The sequence below is a fragment of the Syzygium oleosum genome, unplaced genomic scaffold (assembly GCF_021117445.2).
Source record: "Syzygium oleosum isolate NSW1041296 unplaced genomic scaffold, Sole_v2.1 Sole_v2.08, whole genome shotgun sequence".
NCBI classification, from domain to species: domain Eukaryota; kingdom Viridiplantae; phylum Streptophyta; class Magnoliopsida; order Myrtales; family Myrtaceae; genus Syzygium; species Syzygium oleosum.
Window position 1 is genome coordinate 12,385,944 of NW_026607492.1, and position 13,021 is coordinate 12,398,964.

General features: G+C 39.2%; 1 protein-coding gene across 1 annotated transcript; it reads right to left on the minus strand.

Moving 5' to 3' along the window:
- Nucleotides 1–4,924: 4,924 nt before the first annotated feature.
- LOC115673857 (zeaxanthin epoxidase, chloroplastic-like) lies at nucleotides 4,925–11,016 on the minus strand. Its single transcript, XM_030596106.2, has 16 exons — nucleotides 10,362–11,016; nucleotides 9,424–9,586; nucleotides 9,172–9,246; nucleotides 8,732–8,832; nucleotides 8,469–8,584; nucleotides 7,930–8,141; nucleotides 7,409–7,500; nucleotides 6,779–6,893; nucleotides 6,586–6,689; nucleotides 6,423–6,468; nucleotides 6,240–6,304; nucleotides 6,052–6,138; nucleotides 5,698–5,752; nucleotides 5,514–5,602; nucleotides 5,334–5,421; nucleotides 4,925–5,182 (listed from the first exon to the last, which is right to left on the minus strand). The coding sequence occupies exons 1-16, from the start codon at nucleotides 10,865–10,867 to the stop codon at nucleotides 5,102–5,104; spliced, it is 1,995 nt and encodes a 664-aa protein (XP_030451966.1). The 5' UTR covers nucleotides 10,868–11,016; the 3' UTR covers nucleotides 4,925–5,101.
- Between the last annotated feature and the right edge of the window lie 2,005 nt (nucleotides 11,017–13,021).

The window sequence follows — 13,021 nt, forward strand, 5'->3', positions numbered from 1 at the left end:
ACCTGTAGGGAGAATTGGATGTTTGGTGTAAAGCTTGTTCCGTAAAGCTTGTTCAAGTCTAGTATATATTCACTTTTTTTGGATGGTTGTGATATAGAACATGCTTTTGGACCTCTGTTGACTGGTGTGGATTGTGCCTTTTTTGGCTAGTTGGCTGGTTGGATGTCTGGTGTAAAGGCTATTTTGTAAAGCTTGTTCAAGTCTGGTGTAAAGGGTATTTTGTAAAGCTAGTTGAAGTCTAGTGTAAAGGCTATTTCGTAAAGCTTGTCCAAGTCTGGTAAAGGCTAATTTGTAAAGCTTGTTCAAGTATATATTGATCCGTGGTTTTAGTTACGTACTATCCACTTTGTGTAGATGATGTTATTTGCATTGTGATGATGAATTTGGTCTAGTGCATATGGCCTGTATGCTGGAAGGGACTCTCTCTCTCTCTCTGCCCATTTTGATGATAATTACTATTGAAATTGATTTATAGTTCGAGAGCTGCTAGAATAGGTTAATATCCTAATTTGGACTTACTACCTTGCAATATTTGCATCTTAAGGCTTCTTTTATATCTAGAAAAATATGTTGCTTCTGGCTTATTATGTAAAATAGTACTTCATTTGTATATCTGCATATATAATCTATTTATCTTTCAGTAAGGCCCCATTTGGTTCAGCATTTGGAAGGGGCTTTTGACCTCGAAAGCCCCTTGGAGAAATGCTGAACCGTTTGGTTTAGCATTTGGAAGTCCATTGGCCAAATGCTGAACCCAATTTTTTTGTCCCCAAACTATCCTCATTTATTTTGGCTTATTCCGGTTTTGCCCCTCTTGTTACTGTTCATCTTCTTCGTGAGGCGGCCGGCGAGGGAAACTGGCGAGGGCAGCCGACATAGGATCGGGCTGGCGAGAGGCCGGCGAGGTCGCATGACCCAGGCGACGGCCGCTAGAGGTCACGCGACCGCCCAGGCGCCACCGGGTTGGGTCGCGCGAGGCTGTCTGCCGCCTGGGTCATGCGACCCTCGCCGAGGGTCGCCCAGCCTCGGGCGAGGCCGCCGGCGACAGATCTGGCTCGCCGGGGGTCGCCCGACCTCAGGCGACGGCCGCCGACGCCAAATCAAGCTCACCAACGGCCGTAGGCCTTCCCCGGCTCCGGCGAAGGGTAAGGTAGGTTTTTGTTTTTAATAAAAATGATAATTCCCAAAGCCGTTTTGCAAAAAAAAAATTGCCAAATACTACTTGGGCCAAAATAGCTTTACAAATGATTTTTTATCAAACGCCATTTGCATTTCCCCAAGGAGCTTTAACCTAAAGGTATTTGCATTCCTCCAAGTAGCATTTGCAAAGTTGAACCAAACGGGCCCTTAGAAGGCATCTTCTGCGGCACAAGAATGAAGTGCTGCATTTGGCAGGCTTCCAATAGTCTTCTAATAATGATTCCGATGGAAAGAAAAAATTTCAAGTATTGATGATATAGAGGCAATGTTAGAGTAATTTGGAAAATAAACTTGATTGCACATCACAACTCTATCAAATTCAGAAAAATTAATGGAGGATAAATTTGTCATGTGTGTACTGGTTTGGGATTTTTGGTGATTGAAAAAATTAGTTCGGGATAAATTTGTCACAGGTGTACAATTTTGGGGTAAATTTATCACATATATATCAGTTTGGGGTAAATTTGTCACATATGTACCAGTTTGGAGTTTTTCGTTATATCAAACCTATGAATTTCCACATAGACTTGCCACGTCACCATACCACGTCATTGAGCGTCGTTCACGTCAGTAAATTTAACGGAAAAATTTGACGGAAGTTAACGAAGGGTAAATTTATCACAGGTATACCAATTTGGAGTTTTTGGTGGTCAAAAAATTAGTTTGGGGTAAAATTGTCACAGATGTACCAGTTTGGGATTTTTCGTGGTATTAACCCAAAAAAAAAACACAATGTATGTCATAAAATTTGGACGATGGATCTCCTATATAATGTACATGGAGAATTTATAACTTCTTAATGAAACACACATCCTTTTCGATGATTTTTGTAAAGAACAATTTTGACTGAATTAATTTTAGTGTGTATAGATCATAAAGACATCTCAATAACAGAGCATAAGTTACATAATCTAATTTGGACTTAACCCTCCAATCTTTAAATGGCATCAAATCTGTCTCGACTCTTGCGGACAAGCTACATATGAGAAACATGGAGGTTTTGGTACCTTAAACTGGCATGCAGAAAATGTCTTTTAACACTTGAGCCATCAAGATGGAAGATGCAAGAAGTGTAATACATGTTTTGGACTTTTGAGTTTTGCTTAAAAATCTTAGTTTGGCTGAATAGAAAAGACTATGGAAGCCCAGTTTTATTGCTATGATTAATTACTAGAGCTTTTCCAACACCTACTCAACAAACGGCATCAATCTTGCACTGCACACAAGAGGATGTCGATAAAACAATTTGCAGCTCATAAAGAAGTACAACGCCCGAAAGCTCAGAGAAAACCCAGACTACTGTGTTATATAATACAACACGGGAAGAAACGAGGCAAATAGATTATAAAAAATAAGACACGGACAACACACTTTGGGACCCCGATAATATAACTTTTTGACCGTTCTTCGCTGAGTTCAGGGCTACCATGTAGAATTGTTGAGTTTGCTCAACACTTCTCGACAGCGCAATCAAACCGGGACCACAACACTTGCTCGTGTTTGCTACAGATTGTGACGGACGAATTGGGTCACAACCAAGTTGTGGGCGAATCGGGTCTTCACAATTTGGACGGGCGACTCTTGGATTGTGACAGACGAAAGCGTCAAGCAAAAGGAGGCTCGATTAACCAACGCGACTCACGGACAAACGACTTCGCTTGATAAAAATGGCAAGATGAGATCGAATCTACAAAAAATTTGTGAGAATTTTGGACGAGATCATTCTAGGGTTCATCTGGACCAAAGACGATTTGGGGAAACCCACAATTTGAGATCTTTTGCGGCGACGCCGTTTGGCACTTCTTGAAGGTTACTTTTTTTAAAGCATAGCTAAATGATGTAGTTTTGGTTCTCCAGTGGCCACGTCAACACCGGTATCGCCGACCGATGCCGACTAGGATTCCACGTGGGACTTTTCCGACTATAAATGGCCGGATGGACTGAAACGGCACAATTACAAAATATTTAGGACTAAATTGGCCAAAAACAAAGGCTTAGGACTAAATTGGCACAATTGCAATAGGTTTAGAACTGTTTTGGTAATTTTCCCTTTATCCATGTCTTGATCTCCTTATAATCAGACATTTCCCACCAATAAAAATTTACGATCACAATTTGCCTACATCTTCGGCATTGCACTTTGCAGTCATAGAGTCCCATATTTGTTTTGATTTTTTGTATGGACAATAGACATCAAACAAATTATTAGAAAGCGTATTAATAATATTGTGCCCACGTACCTTATTAGCATGATCCATTGTTCCAGCAACTTATTATCAATTGGTTTGGCCTTCGTAAGTGCAAAACCTACTCCATGCACAACTGGGATGGTAAAAAAATTTCTTGCCACCTTTTGAAGTTGTTGCCATTAAAATTTTCAATCTTTGATATGTCGGGAAATGGTTTAGCATAGGACATATGTGGTAGTGGTGGTAGCACAATTAGAGCGACAGAGGTAGAGGAATCAACAGTAGCGGTGGCAGCAGCGGTGGTGGCAACAACGATGGTAGTGGCAACAATTTCAGCTTTGAAATTCATAAGATTTGTCCTTAAGATTGTTGTAAATTTGGAGAAGATGAATATAAAATCAATTGTACGAGGAGTGCAAGCATCAGTCTTAAGAATAATTCCCCCCTTGGAGTATGAAACTCGGTGCAACATGCTCTAACAGCCATCCTTCGAGGATACAACAATCCTTCCTCCTTACTTTACACAAAAAAATAGAGAGAATAGGAACAACATAATTATATGTAGAACCTAGCAAAGAAAGGGAACAAATGTAAGGGAAAGAGAGATTTTTCTAGTGGAGGTGGTCTTTTTGTATTTTGTTTTTGTGGGATTGTGGTTTAATGGTTCTATTGATAGGCAAATGAAAAGGAGGGTTGATTAGAAACAAATTATAATGGCCGGCTGTGATATTTAAAAATCAAACAGTTTTTATCAAATTGATGACAATCAAAACCGTTCCAAAACAATTGACAATTATCGAATTGATGGCTGTCAAAACTGCTACAAAACAATGGTTTTTTAAATCTTCAAAACTGTCAATATATTCACCATAGAGTTCATCGAGTACCCCGCAACAGTAATGTCCCAACTATCTATTATCAAATTGATCCAACTAAATATCATTATTTCGCGGGACATTGCTTATTTCATGTTCTTTAAAATATCTCAAAGTTAAAACAACAAGAAGGACGGCGGTGATGATGATGATCGTGGCCATCAAATAAACAAGTGACTGAAGAATTTTAATCTAATTACTATTGGTGTCCGGAAAGTATAATCCAAATTAAGTTGTATTGGACTGTTTTGATAACTACTGCATGGTCATATTAAGCATCATTACAACTTTTAAGTTTCTTAATATATTTCTGTTCGAATTGATTGCAGTATGGTTGGAGATTGACACATTATTTTTCTTAACATTCGCGCCCTCCAGCGCTCTCATTCTAGATTTGCCCCTGATCCTAGAGTTAATGAAGGTGTTGTGGAGAGAGAGGAGACGAGTGTGAATAACTATTTGCCTATGATTATTGCTATAAAAAAGGTCAAAAATTATATTACTACGGTTCACTGGACGAACAGTGGTAAGCTTGGTAAAAGCTCTATTCACCTGAGATGGTTTTTAGCAAACTGAAAGAGATGGTCCCCCATTAAAAGCAATGAGAAGCCAAAGATCTAAAGATGTTTGAGCAAAGCTGTCATAGAGAAGACGGAAGACTCGAATCACTAATCAATATACTTTCATTTCACTACTAGTTATGAGATCAATCAATGACATCTTTCCCCGTGTGAGAAATTCTAAAATGTGTTGGAAATCGTCGAGCTCTATGGCGCTTCGACTCCGATGTTTTTTTCAATCAATCGCTGTACAAACCGAGTGTCTGACTCCGGCATGTCATGCTACCTGGAGCATTCCGCTTCTTTCAGCCTCTGGAATTTTCGTAGGAGACCTCACGACTTTCACGCGATACATCGCCTGCAAATGAGCATGACAGGTTTTCACAGTCAGTTTAGTTAGCAAATCTGAGAACCGAGGAGGATTACATAAACTTTGATAAACAAACTTATGGAAGCTACAAGTAGTGTAACAATTATGACATGAACTTCACAAGGAACGGAAGACTGACCCTCTTGTCTGAACCAAACTCGATGGTGTCCGAGGGATGAATCCTAGCCGGGAAATTAGGAGTTGCACGATACCGACGCCCTGCATTACTGCAAAAGTGATCTCATCACATCCTATAACTACAACTCGGTAAACAATAAGGAGAAAAGAAACAAAGAAGACCCTGCTCTGTGCTACTTACTCGGTGATCCAGGTACCGTGTTCACTCCGCAGATCGGTCACGAAAAATGCACCATCCTTGTAGCTGATTTGAGCATGTACCTTTGAAATCTGAAACAAGAATGCCACGTGAACTTAATTATATATTTCCCCAACAAAGCAAAGTGGAAACGTGCGAAAGAAACCAAAATGAAATGAACATTCACCTGTGGCAAAGGTATTGTCACTGGAATGCCAGGAAGTTCATCATTTAGTTCGCTCCTATAAGCCCAAAAAGCTATTATTAGCAACAATATGGAAGGCTGGTATCATGAAGGTAACGGACATTGATGTCAATGTTACATTGCTTTCGACTTGCCTGTTAAGTTAAACAAGGAACCCTATCTCATAATACACATTCAAAGTGTTTTCTCCTGACATGAGAGGTTATAATACAGTTAAGACAAAGCATGAAATTGCTTTTTGAGCCATTCACAAACTTGCAGGAAGCTGAGTCAATACGGTGCCACCTCTGTACTACATCATAACATAGAGAGCCAAATGAAAAATTAAGTCCGTACCCAATAATGCAGCTTGTGCTTTCGTCTCTCCTTAAACAAATAGGTTGCGGTGGACTAGTCTTGTTTCCAAATGGTAAAAGAAGCCATCTGCAAAATACATGACAAGTGCATGATAAAGAGTGGTTTGTGGTAATTGAGAGTAAATATGACGGGAACTGAACAAATAAACACAAGGCTCAAATACGTACTCCCCATTCATAGCACGCTCCAATGCATCATCATCTTCGAACCATCTTCTCAACTGGTCATTTGCCTTTACTCACATGGATTGGATATAAATTAGCTTCCACATTGAGGATTTGTCACATATTTACAATGAACTGAATTAGCTATACAACCTAAGATAATTTAAAGGAATGCAGGGACCATACTTTGTCTGAGAGTCTGCAACTAGGTGGCCTACCCTCAAGTTTCGAGCTGTCAAGCACCATAATTCCAGATTCAGTCCAAACACATTCCAAAACGATTTGTGTCTCAAGTTTTTTGTAGTTGCAGGATCATTATAAAGGAAAGAAAAGCCAGAAAAGTATTGACCTGTTTCCACCCAATACCCAGTTGAGCATCAATGGCATCGCGATGTCTATAAAGAATCTTCCACCAACTCTTCCAGGATGTGGTATCCGAAGCTTCGTCAGAAACTGTGAATATTTGGCGTAGCAAGAATCAATGCAAGGATGATATCAACAGAATGCTTGCTTTTATGGCCTGATTTTTGACAAGTACCTACCGAGAGTGGACCAAGACCCACACCTAAATAAGCTTTGTACGTCGAGGCCATTATTGCAGCCATTCTTGCCATTCCATGGATGGCAGCAACTCTTAGCCGTCTGGCTTTCTCGTAGCTAGAGGAAATTCAAATTAAAATTACAAGCTCAGTTGACTGACAGATTGAAAACTTTGATCAATCTTAGCACATCAAAGATATAGAGTACTAAATATGTCTCCTAACATGCAGTAACTGCATAACGTAGATTCATGTCAATACTTGCTCCTAGAAACAGAAAGATGGTGTTCCAAGAAGTTAGAACTATGATAGTACACTGTGCTTAATCAGGGATGGTTGCTTGCTTGCACTATAGAGCATAAATACATCAAGAGTTGGATTGAACATCCATGCTTTGTACCATGCATCAAATAGCAGAGGATAGTTGCTGATAAGTCAACCGAGTTTCAGAACCAAAGGGTAAAAATCTTCCCATTTGTCACTAGAAAATATATCTAAAAAGAGCAAAATTATGTGAGACAAAACATTATATTTGCAGGAACTACTGTTATACACTCGTGACTAAGTTAACAAGATCAAGGACTTAATCTTCTGGGCATTTTTTAACAAAGAAGCTAATAAAGGATTAATTACCTCCTCAGAGCATCATTCACATCAATTGGGGTCCCAGATTCAACGCTATTTTTCCATGCCTTCTCAAGCTCCAGGGAGAGTTGGTAACCATCCTGTGCAAATGATAAAGCAATTACTGGCTTCATTTTAACGGCCATGTTCAAGCATTTCAATTGAGCAATGAGTACAAACTTTCACTATGTTTATAAAATGCTAAACGGAGAGATTGAAGCATACAAAAACATGCAAACTATAACATGCCCATACAAACAAACGTGACCAAGCAAGTTTACCAGATCACATACAATTTTTTTTTTGGGTCAAATATCACATACAATTTAAAGAGCAGTTATATTTTGATTTGTAAAGAGAAACAAAAAATTGATGAGAATTATACTGAAACATCATAAAAGAAAAGATCAGAAATTTCTTGAACCAGCCAAGCATAAACATGTAACCAAAAAAAAAAAAAAAACATGTAAAAGCAAGCAACACAGTCTTCTTGACTTAGAACTTATAACACTTGAATTTTGGATGCATACTTCAATGGCCATGCATCCCCCTTGCCCCATATTGGGCTGCATAGCGTGTATGGAATCCCCAAGCAAAGTCACACGACCCTTTCCCCACGTAAAAGCCGGTGTGCGGTCATAAATGTCGCGTCGAAGAATCGCCTCTTCATCCGTGGCAAGTATAATATCTATCACATTATCACACCAACCTTCAAATATTTTCAAGAGCCTTTCTTTTTTACCTGCAGAATCGTCACATACGAAAAGATATGATCATCACAAGTAAACAGGTACTCGGCTTACGTCACAGGAATGGGTTTATACAAGATATGGTCAAATCCACTGTTCCCGGTCACAACAATGTATCCAAGCCACGAAACTTATGATGACAAATGTATCTCTAGTAAATGCCGCTTTTTCATAAAAATAAAAATAATAATAAAAGATGAAAACTATAAGTCATTGAGATAATGACATGCACAGAAACCATGGAATGCGCAGATCAGTTCCGAAATACAAAGCACGATCGGAATGAACTTAGAATCTTTAAGCAAAAGCAGGAAATGCACCATTTGCACCATCCACACCACCGGGTGCTTCTTCGTGAAATGCGTACCACTGCATCTTTCCAGCGCCAACATCTGAAGAGACAAAATACTGCTTGTGTCCCAGAAATACTCGATACCTTCAGAGCAAGAATAACTCAACTTGTGAGAGACTTGATGATCGAAACATATACCAGGACATGATTAACATCCCTTTAATACCACACCAATCGAGCTAATTCATGACCCTGACACTGACAGAAGAGGGAAAGGCTTTACATACTTACCCGACAGTCTCAATGTCAGCTGGTACAAAATCTGCAATGCCGGTGTAACAAGTATAGCCTGAATAGGTGGCATCCTTTGGCCCAAATAATCTTTTCCTCACCTATTCTCAATGGAAAAAAAAGACCTCTCAGTAGATGGGATTGGAATAGCGACTTTGTCACATTTTTTGCAGACGATTTTGCGATCATCTTTTCACTTTGCTTTTAATGATAGAAGGAACAATATCGAATAGATGATATTTGCCTGATCCTTAGGCCTAAGACTCCCTCACTTGCCTAGATGACTGGGATGAAGCAGTTTGTCTGGGCATCTAATTCAGTGCTCATTAGGATTTTGTTTCAACATGTTAGGACAACAATTTGCTCCAAAAACTTTTTCACTCCCTAATTGGGCAAACATTCTCTCTTTTATCCGAAAAGAACAGAGAAGAACATGGTACCTTCGACCATATGCCGTCGGCTCCAATTAGGAGATCACCTTCAAAACGCTGCCCATTCTCAAGAATGACGGTAACCTTAAATTGATAATAAGAAGCACAGGATGAGGAATGTCAAATGGAGCCAAGTAACAACCAATAAGATTATCTTATCAAGTGCATTTTCCAATACATAAGGGAAAAAACTTCCAGTTGCATTTCCCTGAAACCAGTTGATGAAGAAATAATTTCGAAAGCCTCAGTGCTCAAATTTACCTTTGTGCCATCATCATCAAAGTCAACCACGTTACTGTCATTTAATATAACATCTTCCCCGACTGCTCGAGCGAGAATCTGCTGAAGGGACATTCGGCTAATAACTCTAGTGACTGGAAGCCCCCGCTCTGCCGCAGGGGTGAATGTATCGAACTTGATATACCTGTAGCCAACTGTATATCACTTTCTGAGACTTCTCTCGAAAATAAGTTCCTCCACTGAGATTTGTGTAAACTTTTAATGGGAAAAGAAATCAAAACCACGAATGGGGGAGGTGGCAGTGCTGACCATACTAGTGCTTTTTCGATCACAATACATACATAATGTTTTTTTTTTTGTAAGTATATATTTTCGAAAATACTTGATGTAAATGTAATGAGATTGACGATGTTATTGTGAGATTTAGAAAATGGCAGCTTCACATATCAAGGTACTACGAAATCTTAATGGTTGAAAATATTCATACAGGCTCAAACCACTTTGAAACTTGCAATTCTCTGTATTCTTGTGGAATTCAAAAAGGCCTGCATGATAATATAGCTTCATATACTGAACCCACTGCGAAAATCCAGTGGCCTAAAATCTTACCCGCGCAGGCTCAGACCACTTCATTTGTCAATCTGAAACATTTTCCCGTACATAAAAACTTCTCATAATTAAGACTCGAATGATCTGTGCATAGTACAGAACAATAAATTCGTAATCCTTCACTCATTCAGCCAACTAAGATGCATAAAGGTATGCATAATAAGCAAGGGAGATCACATCTCTAAATCCTCCCTCAGTTAAGATTGCCAAACCAACAGAACGAACACACACAATCTCTTTTCTGATGCTTAAATAGTGGATATTTCTCATGCCAATAAGTTGCCAAATCAGTCTTAATTGAAAACCCAAAAAGATTAAGCAAATCAACAGTCAAAGCCAAGTGAACTCACCAAGTACCAGAAACCCCATCAACAAGGCCATTAATCCTGTCCCCAGTTATACAACCAGTCCTCATCACCTCCTCAGCAACCTCCATGTCAATAGCCTCCAAAGCAGCCAACGCATTGCTCTGTATCTGAATTGGACCCCTGTACTGTCCCTCCCCTCTAATTGCACTCAAGTCCTTCTCAAGCACCACCACCTCAAACCCCTTTTTCTTCGCCGCCAGTGCGACAACCAGCCCTCCGATGCCGCCTCCGGCGACAAGCACCCGGAGCTTCTTGCTCGGCGCCGCTTTGGCATCCGAGCTATCCTCTTGAGCCACGGGGGATTCAACTACAGTGGCTCTCACTTGTTGGGTACATCTCCTCTTCTGTAAACTGATTTTGCTACTTCTTGAGCTGTGACAAGGAGAGAAATCCAGTGGACGATCCTTGGAGATGGGAATTGAGAAGTGGGTCTTGGAGGAAACTGAGGATGAAGGGTGGATTGAGTTGAGAAACAGAGTTGAAGCCATTGATTATGCGCAGCAATACTTTGCCAGCGGTTGAACCTTCCTTCTTGAATCAAGAAGCAAAAGTTTGAGTTATCTTATTTTCTTCTCTCTTTTTTCCTGGAGGTAGCGAGAAAGATATAGAGCCAATCGAAGCCAATCATGTAGATACTAAAACGCCATGTGGCAAATTCAGGATAGCCCCACTCACGCGCATTTCTTTAACAGCCACTGAGAGAGAGAGAGAGAGAGAGAGTAAACAAAAATCTATAACAAAAATCTATGGAACAGAAGTTGATGGGCTGCTTGCTTGTGGTAGTGGTTGATGTCTTGTTAAATTGATCCAATTATTCCTCAGTCAAGACCACAACAGATGACGGAAATAGAAATGGTGTGGAGGGGACCAAGGGATTGCAGATATTATTTAGTTTTCTTTCGGCAGGTTAAGAGCTCGATTTTTCGCTTGCAAGTGCTTGATAATGACTGTGTCTTCCTCCAGTGGTCAACTCAAGAAAAATAAAAATCCAACGTGAATTGTTTGGTTATTTCTCCACCAGAAGAAAGAAAAGAGTGGGTCTGCACCACGCTCAGATTTCGTGGAATCCAATCAAAACAATGAAGCAAAATCTAAAAAAGCGCACACACGCGCACATGATATCTGATAATCTGTGTCTGATCACCCTTTTGGCAAACACCTTTCTATCAAAAGCTTGATCATTTGTCCATTTTTGAAGAAGAAGAAGTTTTTGTGTACTGTGGATTTTGATTAAAAAAGGGGAAATGGCCAACAAAATGCAGAGGTCAATATTGGAAGGGAAGAACTTGTCCAAGTCAAGCATAAAAAGATGAAAAAAAGGAAAAAAAAAGTGAAAATAAAGGAGGCGACACCTTTTTAAAAGATATTTAATTCATTGAATTGCATTGAGGTTCTGTGCGGGGGCGGTGGTGAGATAAATAAATGAATATATGTTTTTGACCTTATGTTTCAACATCATTATCATCACCTCCCCTTCTTTTTTTATTTTTTATTTTAGGTGGCCGATACAAAACCACCACACGTGTCACCAATGGGGTACTCCCATTTCCTTTCGATGGCGCACGGTCTCAAAGGCTTCAGTTGTCCGCGGGACGAAAACCCAGCTCCAGAGGTTTTTCAGCCGCTGCCATGTCATGGGCAAATTCATTTTCTTTTGGCTAGCCAACAGAAAAACACATGTAATTTATTTTTGAACATCGAACAACAATATACAAATTAGCTCACTTTTTCTTTAAATTTTTGCCAAAAATCGGGGTCGGCTTGATCGGGGACCGGTTAGCAGCCATGTTCGATTCCCACCCGGATATCAAGATCTTGACTGTGAATAATTATCTTTTTTTTTTGTATAACCAATTGATGGGTAAATGGTTGAATCGCTCTTTTTGTTTCTTCAAATATAAAAGCAATACCGTGAAAAAAAAAACTCAAAATCAAGAGAGGATGGAAAGTAAAAGAAAGGATGATTTCACTTGCCGTTACTGAAATTTAGTGGGTATCACAATTGAGTCACAAAAACTTTAGTTTGAATCATTCGATTCGATGTACTAAACTTTCATACTTTTTGTAATTAATGTCACTTTAGTCGGAATATAGCAATTGATCCAGCAAAATTGCTAATATGGTAATAACGATAGATTTTCTAGATGCCGTTAGCGTTTTGTCAAGAGATAGCTCAAATTCAAGTCATAGTACATTAATTGCAAGGGGGAATAAATAAAATTTAGAACGACCGGCTAATTGAAATGAAAGTTCAAATAAAAGGATTATTTTAGTGATATTAATTGGAATGAAAAATTTACCAGAGAACAAATAAGGTTTACTATGCACGATTAAGGTTTAACCTGATGATTATTTATTAGAAATAGCTTACTAATAGAGAGAAGATTTACCATGAACAACTAAAGTTTACTTACTACTAACAAATAATTTTTGCTGACAAATAGACTCACTTTTACTATACATGAACGTGGTATGCCACAATATATATGAAGTTACCAAAAATAACTACACTTTATTACTGAAGAAAAATTATTTTCCTTCCAAGAAATTAATAATGTACATACGTGAAGGCATCTTCTCCATATCAAAATGTATAAAAGGTTTCGCCATTATCGAAAAGGGAAGATTGTTGAGGACACTCC